Source organism: Littorina saxatilis, linkage group LG8, assembly GCF_037325665.1.
Source record: "Littorina saxatilis isolate snail1 linkage group LG8, US_GU_Lsax_2.0, whole genome shotgun sequence".
In the NCBI taxonomy this organism is placed as follows: domain Eukaryota; kingdom Metazoa; phylum Mollusca; class Gastropoda; order Littorinimorpha; family Littorinidae; genus Littorina; species Littorina saxatilis.
Window position 1 is genome coordinate 5,786,296 of NC_090252.1, and position 18,717 is coordinate 5,805,012.

At 43.1% G+C, this 18,717-nt stretch overlaps 1 protein-coding gene across 2 annotated transcripts; it reads right to left on the minus strand.

Moving 5' to 3' along the window:
- Positions 1-7,615: 7,615 nt before the first annotated feature.
- On the minus strand, positions 7,616-13,790 carry LOC138972603 (uncharacterized). Of its 2 annotated transcripts, XM_070345257.1 has the most exons (7): positions 13,600-13,790; positions 11,809-12,024; positions 11,085-11,429; positions 10,442-10,528; positions 8,784-8,855; positions 8,237-8,345; positions 7,616-8,202 (listed from the first exon to the last, which is right to left on the minus strand). In XM_070345257.1, exons 1-6 carry the CDS (start codon positions 13,655-13,657, stop codon positions 8,281-8,283), a joined length of 843 nt encoding a protein of 280 aa, XP_070201358.1. In that variant the 5' UTR covers positions 13,658-13,790; the 3' UTR covers positions 7,616-8,202; positions 8,237-8,280. The 2 variants fall into 2 exon arrangements, with proteins under 2 accessions (XP_070201358.1, XP_070201357.1); XM_070345256.1 differs by having other exon boundaries at positions 7,616-8,345; positions 13,600-13,786.
- Positions 13,791-18,717: the final 4,927 nt, after the last annotated feature.

Below are 18,717 nucleotides of genomic sequence, written 5' to 3' on the forward strand. Positions count from 1 at the left end.
CCTTGATATTGTACAATATTCTTTAAAACTAAGATATAATGTTGTTGATAAATTCGTCTAAGTATTTGCAACATCTGAAGTGTGTGTGTGTGTGTGCAACTTTGTGTTGTTGGTGTGTGCCTGTGTGTTAGGTATTAATGTGCATGTGTCTTTGTGTTGTTCATGTGTGTGTGTGTGTGTGTGTGTGTGTGTGTGTGTGTGTGACGGTCAGAAGCAGCCAAAGCCGGGGCCAAAACGGAGTTTTTGAGAAATCATTGATAGTGATGAAACAAACTGCTTGGGCAACAGTCGGGCTCATTCACTGACAGAAAGTGAAAGTTGCATACATGTCTCACAGCTGGCTCATATCCACACTACGTAGCACAACTGGCCAACTTTGAACAGGAAAGTTTGACATATATATATGTATCTCAGTTGGATCACATAAAGCAAATACCTACAATGGCACCATTGTTTCTGATGGGTATTTTTTCTATTGGGCCCTGATTATCTTCCTTATCCATCATTCACTACTACTGCTCTTCGCCTTTAACGTTTGAATGGTTCAATATTACCCCCCTCCCCTGACACCACACACACACACACACACACACACACACACACACAGCCTCAGCTTTCGGACTGAAAACTGTGCTTGTCGACGATGCGCGAGTTGTCGTTTAAATTGTCGCAGGAACGGTGATGATGTTTCGGCACCTCTGCTACGCTCTTTTTGTCTGGCTTTTATGTTCCGGTAAGTGGAAGACTCAGTTACAGGCATAATTATACTCCTTTCCGTGTCAACAGTTCGGCTCACCGCGTCTCAGACATGGCCAGCATTTTACAAGGGGTAAGACCATTCCTCCACTTGGTCACATACCAAAAAATAACATCCTGGGTGCAGTGGTCACTTTTTTGATCAAGTCAAAAAGCCACAGGCGAGAAATGAATTCATTAAAAAAAAAAAAAATCAAAATCAGCACAGCGGGAAGCAATCGGGGTGTTGATTGTTGGGATATGACCAAGTGGAGGGATGGTCTCATCTCTTGTCAAATCCTGGCCAGATCTGAGACGGTAAGAGCCGGTATTCCTTTCCAACAGTATCACCCTCTGTGTTGACTCTCTCTGTCTCTCTCTCTCTGTCTCTCTCTCGATCTCTCTCTCTCGCTCTCTCTCTCTATCTCTCTCTCTCTCTCTCTCGCTCTCTCTCTCTATATCTCTCTCTATCTCTCTCTCGCGCGCTCTCTCTCTCTCTCTCTCTCTCTCTTTTATTTTATTTTATTTTTTTAATAGTTAATGGGAATGTTAAGCATGCCCAGCATCCTGTTTTGTATACGCTAATTTTCCCTTCACAAAAAAACTTTAACTTTGGTGTACATTGCCATGCCAATCACGACAAGCAGAATCGTACGAATCATCTGAGCCAAACGCTAACACTCATTGGTTTTAAGAATAAGCATATTATACAGAAAATGTTAGGTTTAATCCTTCCATAGAATGACTGGTGATCTTCCTTGGTTCTTGTGTGCAGGTGAATGGACACTCAGCGGATCGGAAATAACATCACAGAGATGGACAACGCCAGAACCGGAAGTAACTTCGAGCCCCATGACCCCAGGCAAAATTGACAAGGGATTTTCTTTGCTAGGTATGTAACACTTCTTTATATGATTAATGTTTACATGTTTAAATTGCCCGTCTTTTCTTTCATGAGGGGGAGGGAAAAGGAAGGTGTGAGCTAATGGAAAGGAGGGGGGGGGGGGTGCTAAGCGAAAGGAGTTGGGGAGGGAGTAAGGAAAGGGAGGCCAAGGCGGGAAAGAAGTAAGAATGATAGGGGGGGGGGGGGGGGTACGGCAAAGAGTAAGAGGAGAGCTAGGGGGCTGTAGGGGGGTGGGGGAGGTACGAAGGGGTTTTGGATGGGGTAAGGAACAAAAGTTATTGAAGAGAAAGAGAGAAATGAAGCGGGATAGTTAGCAATATTTTATCCGGAGCCTCGATCCTACCGGCTTAGCCTTCTTTACCCAACTTCCAGGACCCCCCCCCCCCCCCCTTTTTTTAGATCCAGTCCTTCATTGTAAGTTTTATAGAGAACTTGAAAGCACAGCTTGGTTTAAGAGGAAAGAGCGACATTTCCCGCCCGGTAGCTCAGTTGGTAGAGCGGCACTGTACTTGTGATCGAAAGGTCGCAGGTTCGAATTCGGGCCGGGACGGACACGGGTCAACTTTATGTGCAGACCCAGAGACGGAAGCCATGTCCCACCCCCGTGTCATCACAATGGCACGTAAAAGACCTTGGTCATTCTGCCATAAGTGCAGGTGGCTGAATACACCTAAACACGCAGACACTTGGGTAGCGCGACTCCGTTGCTGCTAGCTTTCCACTGGGAGGAAGCGACCCGAATTTCCCAGCGATGGGACAATAAAGTAATGAAAAAAAAAGGAAAAAAAAAGCTCTATTTTTACGTCTATGCCAGCTAAACAAGGGAAACCAATGACTTGGAACATATAGGGCCTACAGGCCACAATGAACGGATGTGAACGGAAGGAAAATATCGTGCATGCTTTACTTGTCATAAAGACGCCTGTATATTATATTCCCTGTAAGCCGTCTATTGAACCACCACTGATCTGTTTTATTTGTTTAAATTTTTAAATTTTTATTTGCATGAAATAAGCGCCTAATTTTACATTGGCACTTACACACACACACACACACACACACACACACACACACACACACACACACACACACACACACACACACACACACACACACACACACACACACACACACACATACACACACACACACACATACACAAACGAAAGAAAAGAAAAAAAAGAAAAAGCAGGCTCAACGCTTTCTGAGCAGAGAGAATTACTAGCTGAACTAATTTCGTAGACTGATGTCATAGATATATATATCTGACAGTTACACGGTAGGGGGCGGGGGGGGGGGGGGGGAGTAGCGGGGTACAGGGGGGAGGGGTGGTGTCGGGGGGACATGTATTGTGTGTGTGTTTGTGTGTGTGTGTGTGTGTGTGTGTGTGTGTGTGGTGTGTGTGTTTTAAGAAATACAGTTGATAAATCGATAATCGACTCCAACAAATCATTTTTGGCTCACGTAAGTGTAGCCTATGCGATCGTAACTTTGTCTGTCTGTGCGTGCGTGCGTGCGTGCGTGCGTCTGTGCGTGTGTATGTCTGTGGTAGAAACTCTAACATTTGAAGACGTCACATTACATTGACGTCACATTATGACGTAAGAGGGTTAGACGTCACGCGAAGGAAGTACTGACAGTCTCGGTCATTATTATTTTGAGCGCGCCGAGACTAGTTGGCAGTCGTGTCCTTGTAAGTAGGCTACATGCAGACAGACAGATCTAGATCTAGTGTCTCGCTTTCTTGCACAGTTTCACCTATGCTCTTTCTGTGTGTGTGTGTGTGTGTGTGTGTGTGTGTGTGACGGAGTGATTGAGTTTGTGTTACTGTTTGTCGATTTCCTACGTGAGCCTTGAAGGCTTCGCCTCTTGTTGTCTATTGTGATATCTCTGCATGACACAAATCTACCTTCATCTTGTGTTGCATGTGATGTCATGATTTTCCTTTCTTTCAGAATTTCTATTGAGCATTCTGTGCTGTGTGCTTTTCCTGGTGATTCTACACCTGCTTGCTTTGACTCTCAAACATCGATGGAGGTAAATATAGTCAAATAGCATGGAGGAATTTATGATTTTCGTACCACATTTTAGACTAACGCATATTAGGGTCTTATAGTTCAAACTTTGTTAAACTGAGAAGTACAGGCAACACGTGGTATGTGTAATTGGCATAAAGAAAGAAAGACTAAGAGAAAAAGAGGCGGAAGAGAAGCAGACAAACAGCTACTCGGACAGAGAGGCAGACAGACAGACAGACAGACAGACAGGCAAAAAGAAAGAAAAGAAAAAAGAAAAAATGAAAGCAAGAAACAAACACATAAGCCTAAAGGTGATGCCTTCACTGTTCATTTGCATATTATTCCAAAGGTCGAGGAGGAGGCAACTCGCAAGTCGTGAAGCTGCACGAGTTACCGATCTTGCCGAAGAACCGGTTGCAACACACACGGAACCGGTTTACTCTGAAATCTCCACACCCGCAAGACGTAAGCCATAGGACAATGTGATTTTATTTCACACGTAATGATGCAGTTGACAAAAAGTGGCTTCTAGCAGCTAAACCTTTTAACTAAGTGTCAGATGTGTCATTCCATGCACAATAGGGTAAGATATATCAAATATTAAATAATTAACTCTTTCTCTAATCGATTGATTGCTGAATTAATCATTGAGTAAGTACGCTAGGAAGTTCAATTTTTTTTTATTAACAGATTGTAATAACTCTTTATTGACTAATTACTCATTACTTAATTCATAACTTCATTGATCTATTCGTTAATTGATTTACGGTAATTTGCTTGTTTGCTTGATTGATTGCTTGGCTGAATTGATTGATTGTTCTGTTTATATATCTCTTCTACATTTATTTGTTCATTTATTCCGTATTTGTCTGTGTATTCACTGGTTGCAAGTTCGTGCTGAGCCTAAGGTAACACCACATGCACTGTTTTTCCCCTATTTCACGTGCAGGGATATCTCACTACACAGCTCCCCAGTACCCCGCAGTGCCAGACCTGCCGCCTGCAAACTACTCCAGGCTCAGCAGCTCGGAGCCATCATTGGCACCGCCACCACCTCCGCGACCGCCTCTCCAAAATCAAATCTTGCCAGTTCTCTCAGAGATAGGAGCCTTGTCAATGCAGCCGACAGTTTCAACTCAAACCTTGCCTGTCTCTTCAAAGAGAAATCCAGAGTCCTTGCAGGCGACACTATCAGCTCAAGTATTGTCAGTACCTTCAGCGAGATTACGAGAATCCCTGCAACCCGCATTTTTGACTCAAACCTTGCCAGGACTTTCAGACACAGGACCATGGCCTTTGCAGCCGACAGCTTCGACTCAAGCCTTGTCAGTTATTTCACAGACAAGAGCAGCGTTCCTTCAGCCGGCAGTTTCCACTCAAGTCGTGTCAGTACCTTCAATGAGGTTACGAGAGTCTCTGCAGCCTAGGGCGTCAAGTCAAACCCTGCAAGGCTCTTCAGTGAGATTTCCAGAGTCCTTTCAGCCGACAGGTTCAACTCAAGCTTTGCGAATTCCTTCAGGAAAAAGACCAGAGTTCCTCCAGCCGTCAATGTCAGCTAACACTTTGCCAGCGCCTTCAGAGTACCTGGAGCTCATACCCACTGAAGATCCTCCGTTATGCGGCCCAACCCCGACAGGCCCGCATTCTGTCACGGTCACGGCAGAAGTGTTACCGGCCAAGCATGACAACGACACAACTTCGTCATGCTACCTGACTAGGGTGAATAGCACATCAGTGCCCTGCATGGAGAATACTTCAACGAGATCGCAAGAAAAGCACTTTAGCCCCAACGACAACACTTCTTCTGCGAATATCTCGCAAGGACTTGCAACTTCCGTGGGTGTCACACAGGATAGACTTGATACTTTCTTGGACGTCTCACAAGGACCTAATACTGAGAGCTCCAGAGTTTTGTTGTGCCCCACGTCGACCAGCAGATGGGAATTGTCGGATTGTAACCGGCTAGAACCCTTTTATCTGACACCCACAGACAATGCAGCAGTGTCTGACGATAACAAGACAGGTTCCTTGTATCTCACACCCTGCATCTTCCCTTCTCTGTCTGCCAACAACAAAGCAGGGTCTTTTTATTTGAAACCAACAGGCAACTCATCAGAGTCTGGCGATAACAAGACAGGTTCCTTGTATCTCACACCAACTGACAGCCCAGCTCTGTCTGGTTATAACCAAGCAGGATCCTCGTATTTGACACCCACAAACAGCTCGGGCGACAAGCAAGCACAGTCCTTGTATCTCACACCTACTAACAGCTCGGGCGACAAGCAAGCACAGTCCTTGTATCTCACACCTACTAACAGCTCGGGCGACAAGCAAGCACAGTCCTTGTATCTCACACCTACTAACAGCTCGGTCGACAAGCAAGCACAGTCCTTGTATCTCACACCTACTAACAGCTCGGGCGACAAGCAAGCACAGTCCTTGTATCTCACACCTACTAACAGCCCAACTCTGTCAGGTTGTAACCAAGCAAGGCCCTCGCATGGAACACCCCCTTACCACTCGGAATCCTCGTTTAAAACATTCCCCAGCCCAGCAGATTCCTCATATTCAACACTCTCTTGTCATACATTCTCTGGTTCCATCCAGTCTAATCCTCCGACAGTCCCTGCAGATGATGAAGTTGTTCCTGAGTCACCACTGTTTCTCTTGCTGAATTATCATCCGGATCAAATCTAAATGAGACGCTGTCTTTGCTGCTGAACTATCATCTGCATAATGCAAAGTATGACACTATTTCTGTTGCTGAACTAGCATGCTGATCAACTGTATGTGAGACGCTGTGTTTGATGCTGATCTATAGCATCCTCGTTATTCTAAACGTGACACTGTTTCTGTTGCTGAACTAACATCCTTGTCAATTCCAAATGAGATGCGGCTTTTGATGCCGAACTATCCACATCAACGTGAAGGCGGCACTATTTATAATAATAATAATAATAATAATGCAAACTTTTATAGCGCTATTCTAGAAAAATGTCTACTCTTAGCGCTTTACAATACATACATCGACCAAGCATACTATACACGCACAGGCAAAGAAACCGACCAAACATAACCAACAAACTATACATGCACAGGCAAAGAAAACGACCAAGCATACAATACACGCACAGGCAAAGATAACGACCAAACATAAGCAAACATACTATGTATAAACGACGGGCGCAGTGGCGTAGTGGATAAGACATTGGCCTCCTAATCGGAAGGTCGTGAGTTTAAATCCCGGCCGCGGCCGCCTGGTGGGTTAAGGGTGGAGATTTTTCCGATCTCCCAGGTCAACTTATGTGCAGACCTGCTAGTGCCTTATCCCCCTTCGTGTGTACACGCAAGCACAAGACCAAGTGCGCACGGAAAAGATCCCGTGATCCATGTCAGAGTTCGGTGGGTTATAGAAACACTAAAATACCCAGCATGCTTCTCCCGAATTCGGCGTATGCTGCCTGAATGGCGGGGTAAAAACGGTCATACACGTAAAACTCCGCTCGTGCTGAAACACGAGTGAACGTGGGAGTTTCAGCCCATGAACGAAGAAGAAGAAGATAATGTATAAATCTGAATATATTCCTCAACAACTTTAAGCATGACACTGTTTCTTTAAAAAAAAGCCAGACTACCATCCTGATCAATTTGAAAGATGACACTGCCTTTAAAACTGAACTACCACCCTCATTAAGCATGTATGTATATATATATATTAATTAATGTGGAGCTATCATCCTTATAAAAAAAAGCCTGACAGTTTCAATGTTTAATATCCTCATCAATTCCAAATAAGATATCTTTTATGCAAAAACTATCATCTTCATAAACATTGTTTTATGTACTGAACTATCAATTTCACACACACACACACACACACACACACACACACACACACATCCGCCAGTGAACTACCCACACACTCGACATTGACTATAAAACCCAACAACAACCAGACAACCATTCTCTGATTTATTCAATCTCAATCTTTGCACAAGTGAGGGTACACACGATAATAAGCTGATAATTATGGCAAAACGAAAACTGAAATAAAACCCAATGATACAGTCCTAACCAGATAATGCAGTCGGACATCAGTCGGACATACATTATGCAGAACAAAACCAAGAAAAAATAGCAACAACTCTAAAACGAGTGTAGACTTATAGTGGGGAAAACGTGTTGATCTTCACATAGTCGAATGCGTTTTGTGCATACTAAGCAGATGTGGAAAAACAATCTACAGATATATATCCCTTTCAAAGAAAGAAAAGAAGCAAATAAAGAAACTGACAGAAAAATGATCGCAACAACAAGCGTATCACACCGAAGAACAGGCGGGAAATACACTTTGAAGTTGACGAGTAATTTTGATTTTGTTTTGTTGTTGTTGTTGTTACTGTAGTTGTTAACAAGATCAACTCTAACTACTATTACCTCTACCAATTCAAAATCCTACAAGGACAATTAGCAACAGAATACAATGCAATGAAATACAACACAAAACAACGCCATACAATACAACACAAAACAATCCAATACAATACAATGCAATACAATACAATACAATACAATAGCACTTCCTTGTCTCGGAGAGATTGATCACCCGAAGAGGGGCAAAGCTTACACAAGGATGTTGACTGCCGGCACTACCGCAATGGCCGCCATGATCATTCCCACCAGGAAATCTGCATGTTGCAAAGAGAAAGCATGAACAATTACAAACTGTCTAGTCGGTTTTGCCCATCAATTTTAAGCTGACATGTCTCGTGTGTGCGAACTCAGTGTTTTGGTTCCTCCCCGCTCTATCTGTGCGTTTGTGTGTGTGTGTGTGTGTGTGTGTGTGTGTGTGTGTGTGTGTGTGTGTGTGTGTGTGTGTGTGTGCGTGTGTGTGTGTGTGTGTGTCTGTGTGTGTGTGTGAGAGAGCATCTGTGCGTGCAAGTGTATGTGTGTTTGTATAAGTGCGTGCAAGTGTATGTGTGTTTGTATAAGTGCGTGCAAGTGTATGTGTGTTTGTATAAGTGCGTGCATGCGTTTGTTTGTGTGTGTTTGTGTGTGTGTGTGTGTGTGTGTGTGTGTGTGTGTGTGTGTGTGTGCATGTGTGCATGTGTGTGCGTGTGTGTTACCCCGAAGAGCTGCTGAAGATGCTGAAGCGTTCAGGGAGAGATCTTTGTCTCGTGACGCCACCCCCTTGGTAACTGCCAACAACAATGAACAGAAAACACAGACGCCATTACCAGAAGTTACATTGTGTTTTGTTGGGTAGGATTATATCTTCACAATGAATACTGTAGATTTTTCGTTGCTGTTATTTTGTGTGCTTTCAAAACCATTTGGTATAAAACAATACACTTATTGTAGGCCGGACATGTATGTAGTTATCTAGTTTCCCTTTTGTTCACTGCAAACAATTCACACACACACAACGCAGAATGTTTCAACTTCCCAAAACAAAAACATCACGAGACAACAGTATACACACGCTTAAGTCTACAAAAAGCTTGAGGAAACAAGGAAACATAAGGACAATTAAAAGTTCATTGTCTATATTTCTCAAGGTTATTCTGCTGAATTTATGCACACATGACTGTTAGTTGTTATGTGTGTATGCTCGCGCGTGTACGCCAAAACGGAAGTGAAATGAAATCAAAACCAAAAAGTCGATCGAAATAGAATTAAATCGGACCATATGTCGCTGATCAAAAGAAACTGGACATATGAGTTTTTACGTAGGTCTTTGTCACGATGCACTGTATATCAAACCCAGCCCGCAGCTGACTTCGCGAAGCCTTTTTACCTTAAATTCATTGCCAAAGCTTCGTGCAGCGAACTTGGTAAAGTTGACTTTGTCCAATTGATATCAGGCTTCAGAAAGGCGATTCATTGTTCTACATATTTATTACACCCCCGGTATAGGGGTGTGTATAGGTTTCACTCGATGTGTTTGTGTGTTTGTGGCGGTATTTGTGTGTTTGTGTTCGCAAGTAGATCTCAAGAATGAACGGACCGATCGTCACCAAACTTGGTGAACAGGTTCTATACATTCCTGAGACGGTCCTTACAAACATTGGGACCAGTCAAACACACGGTTAGGGAGTTATTGGTGGATTAAGATTCTACAAGGACTTATAGAGGGACATATTAATGGTCAAAGGGAAATAACCTTCTCAGTTGGTGGCAGTGAGAATGGTTATTTCCCTTTGACCAACGGGGGTGTTTTTCCTACCTCGGAGGAATTTCTTGTTTTACCTTAAATTCATTGCCAAAGCTTCGTGCAGCGAACTTGGTAAAGTTGACTTTGTCCAATTGATATCAGGCTTCAGAAAGGCGATTCATTGTTCTACATATTTATTTTAAGAGATATCATTTCTTGATTGGCCTTCTTACAGCGTACAAGATTGTAACATGAACAACCTGATGGCAAAGATGCACTTGAGGAGTTTAACATGATAAGTAGTACAGTTCACGGATGAAGATGGCAAAATAGAAAATTAGGGGGGAAAAAGACCTCGGGGTCAAGGGGTAGCGCCTCTGTTGGGGTTGCACCTTGACATTTTTATTAATATATTTTGACAAAATTTGAAGCCACTGCATGCAAGGAAAAGCAACAACAACAACAACAACAACAACAAAGAGCTCACAAACACAGAACTAAAACAATTAGATAAAAAAACCATATCTTTAAGTTTTTATCTGGCTTTTTTCCCTGTCAAAATCTGGATTCTTATCCAGAATCTATCTAATTTATTTACGGTACCCAAAACACTGCAAAGCATACGATTACCTGATGTGACATCATGGAGGTCAGAGGGCAGGGTGGTGGCAAAGTAGTTAGAACCTTCACAGGAAACGTTCACTCTGGCATTTGCCGCTGAAGGAACACAGGATTCATGTTATCAGAATTGAAACGAACGACGCTCCCACAGATCTGACTATATTGCGCGTTATCTCTGTATTTTGAAACAAGAGTAATATGCATATTCATTTTGACAAACCTGCAACCTACAGAACTGTTCTAGACGAGAATGAGAATGTATATTTGCTATCAAGGTAGAGCCTTCCCTGCCTATGTATTCTTGACACAGAGAGCCTGTATCCCCCTCCCCGACCACCACCCCCCCCCCCCCCGCGCCCCCCATTACCATCCTCAATGTAGCAAACGGACAGACAAACAGACAGACAACAACAACACAAAATATATTTTTTAAACTAGGCAGGCAGACAAACAGAGAGACATACGTACACTGTCATGGCGACCCCAAAAACACCCAATAACAACGAAAAAAGAAAGAAAGAAAGAAAGAAAGAAAGATACAAACAAACTAACAAATAAACAAACAAAGAAACTCAGAACAAAACAGACAGATTGCAGGACCATCGAACTGAACGATGCACATTTCCGACCCACGAGGGACGCCTCCACCAACCTTTTATGGTCAGAATTTGCAACGCCTGGTGGGCACCATTCGCAAATTTCACAACAAGGGTTTTACTTGCTTTGACGGGTTTTGGCTTGGGTAAAGGCTCCATGCTGTTTAGATCAATGTACTTCCCAACAGTCTTCGCATAGACCGTGATGCGCGAAGCATTGTTGATGTTGTCGTCGTAGAGATTGACAGCGGTCAGGTGGAAGTGTTGAGGCACTGCTGATGAGACTTTGCACTTGCACGGGGTTGATCCCGGGGGGAGTGTTGCCGCCATCTTCCAGTGACGACGGAGTGTGATGTTCTGAACGTTGGTTTCCAGCCAGTAGCACGGGTCGTGGTGCACGCCTGGGAGGAATATTGAAACCGTCTGAATATCTCCACGGTCAATTTGTGTACAGCGGAGATGGACCTTGTGTGTAGAATACTCTAGACTCTTAAGTAACTTATCGGTAGCGTATCATTATATAAAAAAAAGAAGTATTCCTGCTAGAAACGGTACGTTGTGTGTGTGTGTGTGTGTGTGTGTGTGTGTGTGTGTGTGTTTACTATTTTAATAGTTAACATTGTTTGTGTGAAAATTCCACTTAGCGAAATTGTTTTAACAACTCGGTTGGGCCATGACAGTTAAAATGTTTCTCAGTCTTCACAAAAAAAAATTCTTGTAGACATCGATCCTAAGGAAATCATCACCATGATAGTGAACGTGATGTATTAATAGTCTTACCCCCTACGCATTCTGGGTCGAAGTTGAACCCAGCGCATGGAAGATTCGAGACTTGACGGGGAGTTTTCGGTAAGCAGACATCATAGACTTGCAACAAGTCGGTGCTATTTAGAGGTTGTGGGCCCGAGTGATGTGAGTCATCATACACTGCCCTGGTGATGATGGTGTGGTCCGCGTCACATGTTTGTGTGTCTTCTGCGCCGGTGCTGAGCTGACCTGTAGAGGGAAAATACCCATATCAACCCGGTTCCTTTTTTAGCGTATTATAACTTGATAACTTGACGGCGATTTTGGTAATAAGATGCGTAATGATGCACTGGCCTCCACGAGGCTGGGAGGGGTAGCATTGTGGTTAGTGACCCGGAACGAACAAAAGGAAAGAGTGAACGCTGACTTAGCCTGCAACTTTATGTGCAGAGACGTGAGAGACAAAGGCACCCAATATTGAATTCGGCACATGATTGCCAGAAGAGGAACATAATTGACCTTTTTAATGTTTTTTTTTTTAACAAAACACTGACCTCGGAAAACGTAACAAAGCATGCAGTCACTGGTTTGATTTTCTTGCAGGTGCATTACTGTGGGGGTGAAATGGCTGTTTTCTCGAACCAGTGTCTTGTGCCTGTGAAGGCACCGAGGCTGTTAAAAACCTCGAAACCAAAGTAACCCGGTGTAGGATCCGGTCCGGTCCCCCCTCTGAAGTAGTCCCCCGGGGGACCAATTCGTGGCAAAAACTGCTCTATAATGGTCCCCCCTTAGACATCCAGCCTCGTTTTTCTTAGGCATTCAAGCCATTTTCAATCTATATCTTCGTCCGGTATTATGTAGTGCACAGACAGCAATCTCTTTGTTTGACTATATTTTGCAGAAAATAAAATAGATCTGATTTATAATGCCGTTCAAAAGAAAAATCACATGAAATAAAATGAATAATAAATAAATACTGATAAGAAGAAATGAAACCAGTCTCTGATTCTTTCCTTTCTTTTCTCTGAAATTGCTGGTAACATTACTAACATTGTAACAAGAAAAACGAGGCTGGATGTCTAAGGGGGGACCATTATAGAGCAGTTTTTGCCACGAATTGGTCCCCCGGGGGACTACTTCAGAGGGGGGACCGGACCGGATCCTACACCGGCTCCACCTAAACCAGTCTACCGATATGTGCGCTTACACAATGGAGCGTCCCGACTGCCCAGCCCCCACATACATGACGTCCACCATCACCTGACACCTACTTCACACTTTTTCCGAGCTGGTTAACAAGCTTGTGTCAAAAAGTGCGCTTTACATAATTGCAAACATATTGCATGCTTGTTTGAAACAATAATGAAATGGCTAAAATACACATAAAAAATAACAAAAATCACAACAACAAAAGCCCCCCCCCCCTCCACACACACACACTAGATTAGTACATGGTAATTAAATCCTAAAATTGATTGGTAACTGGTAACTTAAATGCTTTCATTGACAGATTTTTCCTGTGAGTTTTTATTGAAAACGAGATGCATCTGTTAATAAAGATTTAGCGTTAAAAAGACAAAATCATTGACAATACAAGACATCGTGAAAAAAAACAAGGTTCGTTCATGCAACAAGGCTTATAAAAAAAAAGATAAAATGACAAGATCAACAAAACATATCCAAGAAGATTCTTTTTTGTTGTTGTAACAGATGTTTTTACAACTACGAACAATCTTCCTGCACAGCAAATTAGCACACTGCTACAGCTAGTTCAACTACAACTGCTACTACAATGAAAAAACTACCAATACTACGACTACTCACAGATGTACCCAGCAGATAACAAGAGCAAAGTCATTCTCAAGGCAGTATTGTAAGCCATCGTGATCAACCTGGGGTTAAACGATAACGGAGATGCTACTTTCACGGCTGAATTCTCCAGATTAATGTAACTGAAGCAAACTTGAAACAGCCTTCGATAACTGACAAGGAAGACATTGTATTTACGGGGAGAGGAGTAAATGGAGTTAGCCTAAATCATGCTGCGTGAACATTTAAATTAAGTAAATCTGGCTTGGTGTGTGTGTGTGTGTGTGTGTGTAGTGTGTGTGTGTGTGTGTGTGTGTGTGTGTGTGTGTGTATGTGTTGGGTGTGTGTGTGTGTGTGTGTGTGTGTGTGTGTGTGTGTGTGTGTGTGTGTGTGTGTGTGTGTGTTCATACATAATTAAAAACAAAATCTTCAATTTCCTTGTGTAGTGTATAACAATTAACAAATGTGTTTCGGCCTTTAATTCTTTGTCACTTTTTGTAGTCTTAGTTTTTGGATGACACATAGAGCAGCATCGCGCCGCGAACAGCGTTTGAAGACTAACACAAAAAGAGATATGCTATGTAAGCTGCTGATTGCATTTAACAGAAATGAGAAGTTTAACAAATAAGGCAGCAAAGTGTGTGTACAAGTATATCTAAGTGTGATTTCTGCACGCATGAGCATTTCTTGACTAAAATGTGACTTTGCGTGTATTTGTGTGTGTGTGTGTGTGTGTGTGTGTGTGTGTGTGTGTGTGTGTGTGTGTGTGTGTGTGTGTGTGTGTGTGTGTTTGTGTGTCGGCCTAATTCAACTTTGCATTTTCTTATCTAGTTCAACAAGCAGCAAATAGTTTCTCTCTATTTTTTGTTTTCGTCACTGCAGGCGCGTTAGTTGGTAGCTAGGCTACACTACTAGCTGTTCTGAGAATTATTTGTAAGTGAGAGTGCTGTGCTGAAAAGGTTTTGCCCTTGTTTATTATCATCGCAAATATGTTTAATCACAGTAGTTTCTAAAATGTCGTAGTTTCTCATGAAATACAAGTAGCACACGAAAGAACGAACGAACGTACACCAGACCTGCAGACAAAATGTATTGATCAATACTGAGAGCAGCCAAACACGACAAGTGTTGAATGCTGGTGATACTGTTAATGCCAGCACACAGAGAGACTGCATGCTTCTGGTGATACTGTTAATGTCAGCACACAGAGAGACTGCATGGTTTTGCTGACACCGAGAATGAGTACACTGTTAAGCTAGGATTCCATTCTTACGGCTGCGGTGCGGCTCCGGCGACGGCAGCGGCGACGGCAATTTGAAAAACATTGATGAAAGAAGGGATGACCCCATTCACACGGGTGCGGTACGGCGACGGCGACGGCGACGGCCCGGCGTGCGTGCGTTTTTTCAAGAAAGCTCCATGCAGCTTTCTGGACTGCCGTCGCCGGACGCCGTCTGGTATTTTGTGGGCGTGTCTCTTTTCGCGCGTTTTTCTCAGAGCCTTTCCGAGCACAAAGAGACGAAAATACTGCTGAAATCTTTCGCCATCGAGTTGCAGTTCTTGAACAAGATGGTGATAGGTTCCAAACTGCCGTCTTTTCTCCAAAATGGCATGCACCCACCAGCGATGTCGTCTCTTTTGGCGTTTTTTTCATTTGGCGGTACGCTAATAATATTAACATAAATTGTTCTTCATTATGAATGACAGTTTGCATGAGACGAGACCAATGTGGAGCCATGGCGGCATTGGCGGGAAGAGAACATATCCTGACGACGTCGCCGTTATATACGGTTCACGACGATGCGTTTTTCTCGCCAGAGCCGGATGCCGTTGCCGTCGCCGGAGCCGGAGCCGCACCGCGGCCGTAAGAATGGAATCCTAGCTTTACCCAGACCACGGTCAGATCTGCACAGCGTCTTGAAAACTTCAACCAAACCCGCCCCCCCCCCCCCCCCCCCCCCCAAAAAAAAGGGTTCATTTAAGCCAGATCTATTAAGACAACGACTGTCAGGATATAACCTTGGCCTATTCACGGGTCATTGTGTGTGTTTGTGTATGTGTGTGTGTGTCTGACAGTTTTGGTTTTGAATTTGCTTTAAAACATATTTTTAAACGCTTATTCTTGCCGAAGACCACTTTGCAGCATGTTGTAATTTTGGGGTCGGCCCGCTATTGCGCGGGTCCGCTATTGCGCGAGTCTGCTATTGCGGGGATTAGGGTTAGGGTTAGGGTTAGACCCACGCAATAGCGGCCCCGCGCAATAGTGGACCCGCGCAATAGCGGCCCAGCCCCGTAATTTTACACAATTTCAAAAGATCTCTATTGAGCTTGTATCGAACCGCAACATGTGAAGATGATACCAAGGCATCATTGCGGTACCACAGATTAAACAAACAGACTGATTAGCTTTGACTTTGACAATCCACGTTTCACAGGAAGCTCAAAACCACTCATCAGTTGGAACTGTCGCCTTTTGACCTTGTTCTTAATTTCTTTTAATTTTTTTTCACCGAGCTTGTTATGCATGAAAACTCGTTAAAATGACGACAACACGCCATACTCGCGTGGTTTGAATGGACGTTAAACTCCAATAGTGACGTCTTGGCTGGCCGAGACTAAGCTTATGGATAATGAACTGTTCAACCAAGACAATGAGCTGCCTCTTTGACCAATCAATGCATGCCATTTGTACTCTTGCGTCACACGCCGGTCTGCCTGTCGTCTGCGAACCAAAACGTTCCGCCGCTGCTTTTCGCAAATGATGGGACATAAGCTTGGTGGCTGTGAATTTTAAGCGACACATCGAACGAGGTCGAAGGTGGGGTTTCCTAATGGGATGATGCTGTTCAGTCCTTGAACTGTGTTTGCTGCTGTCAAGGCTAAGGTAAAATCGCTGATCAAAGTCAAGGCGAGTATAGATCTACATTCTATTTTTCGACTTTTTGATTCTTTTACCTAGGCCTACAGTTTTTGTCTGCGTCTCGAGATCTAACGGTTTCGCTTGGGTGCGATCAAAGATAGAGCATGACCGGAATGCTATGTTTTGTACAAGTTATTCTTTCAAACCCCGCAAATAATATCATAATATGATTCTTCCAGTCAGCATTAAGCTTATCGATGATGCAGTTCTTGAGCAAACGTTCCACTTGTTTCTTTCCGATTTTGCATTCAATCAATCAATGGCGATTCTGTCTAAACTTTCAAGACACAGGTTACAAAATGCTAACAAACAAATGCACGGTAGTCTACTAGCAAAGAAAGACTAGTCTAATAACACAGAAGCTTGTTGAATGCGACTCACGTTTTGACGTGTAAGCTTCAAAATATCCCTATACCTTCAAAGCAGACGACAAGCAGACATCTTCATTTTCTTTCAAAGAAGAATACACCAGTTAACAGTTTCGGCGTTTACATGGAACGAAGAAGGAAAGCGGAAGAGGAAGACGTACAAACATACTCGCAAAAAACGATCTGCGCACGCGTTCAAATCAACGGGGGAAAAAAAAGGAAAATCGCGTGTTTGTGTGCCCGATCATTCAATGCAGATAAAATAAGAAATATGTTTGACGAACTTGTTCTGTTCTTATTCACATGACAAAATATGTAAAGATCGAGAGATGTTATTAAAAAACCGTGTTCCAGGCAACTCGCAAACAGATAACCGCTGTGTATTTGACCACAACCCAACGCAAAGGAAACATGACACACTACTATTTGGCATACCTTTTTGCATTCATTGCACTTTCCCCAATAAATTCGGCTCACATCAGTCGTACTAAAAGTTTGTCAAAACACAACACACAGGCGATAACAAATGCTCACCTGAATGGTGGTTCGCAACCACACACTAACGACCGTCGAGGCACGTAATGAATTTTACAATCTTCCGAGCACCATTTTTTAAGTCCGTTACTCCCATTACTGCAACCAATAACACAGCATGTTGACGCAATCGCTAATTTGGATGTAACGTGAGGTTTTTGTTATAACGTAGAGGAAAACACACCGTCCCGTTCAATTGCTTCCATCACGTTGAGCAGACGATGCAGCGGTTGCCCGTCGAAATTTCTCGTCCAACCAGAATCGCTTTGGGTATCAGGTGAGTTTTCCTTCTTTAATAATAATAATAAAGTAGATGTGTACTGCCGGGCAGTACATACCCCAAGCAAAGTCGTCCATCTGTGTGTACATGATTCTCTCTCTCTCTCTCTCTCTCTCTCTCTCTCTCTCTGTCTTAAAATGTGTCATCGATGACGTGTTTTCATACTTGCTAAGTGGCAAGAGCTACTGTCTCTGCAAGTCCTACGACAACGGCAACTGCAAGTCTCGGAAAGTGCAAGTCCTTAGGCAATTGTCACCGTAAATCAGCGTAAGTGCTGCTACGTTATTACTGACGTTACTGTTGATGCTACCATCGAGGCTTCCACACCGTGAACGTTACTGTTAATGCTTCCATAACGTGGATGTTGCCGTTGACGCCTCCATGCTGCAGCTGCTTTTTGGAATAATTCCTGTGGATCTTCGAACCAATGTGCAGTATTATGAGCAAACACGATGACATCATTTACGTCATGGAAAAATATTGTCAAATAGTCTCGGCGCCCTGACAGTCTCTTAAAATATTACAATTGGAGTACAGCATGAAGTGTCGTCCAACATCTCATGCCACGAGTTTCACTGTGCACCAAGATTAAAAGTTTATTGGACGTAAAGAGATTCACTGTGAACCAAGATTATCTGATTATTAGAGGTGAATAGTGATGACATATATTCTATGAAATTCAGTACAGGACAACGGATCGACCCACAATCTTTCATAAAGATTGGTGAAGAAATGCCATTTAACTGTTTTTAACTGCCGACATGTAGGGGTTTTTTCTTGACATGTGGGTCATGAGATTCAGTTTTAAAGTACAACGGACATGTTCACAAAATTTCACAAAGATCGGTAAGGAAATGGAATTTAACGGTTTTTAACTGCCAAAATTATGTTTTTCTTCTGGAAAAGTATGGAGTGAAAATCAGTTAAGGACAACGAACCTACCCACAAAATTTCATAAATATCGATGAAGAATTGAGATTTAACGGTTTTTAACTGCCAAAAATAAGGTTTTTTGTCTGGAAAAGTATGTC

Coding starts and splice junctions, on each gene's coding strand:
- LOC138972603 (XM_070345257.1), bottom strand. CDS start 13,657: ATGGCTTACAATACTGCCTTGAGAATGACTTTGCTCTTGTTATCTGCT. Junction 12,025..13,599: donor GTTATCTGCTGGGTACATCT/GTGAGTAGTCGT, acceptor TTCCCTCTACAG/GTCAGCTCAGCACCGGCGCA. Junction 10,529..11,084: donor GCAAATTCTGACCATAAAAG/GTTGGTGGAGGC, acceptor GTGTTCCTTCAG/CGGCAAATGCCAGAGTGAAC.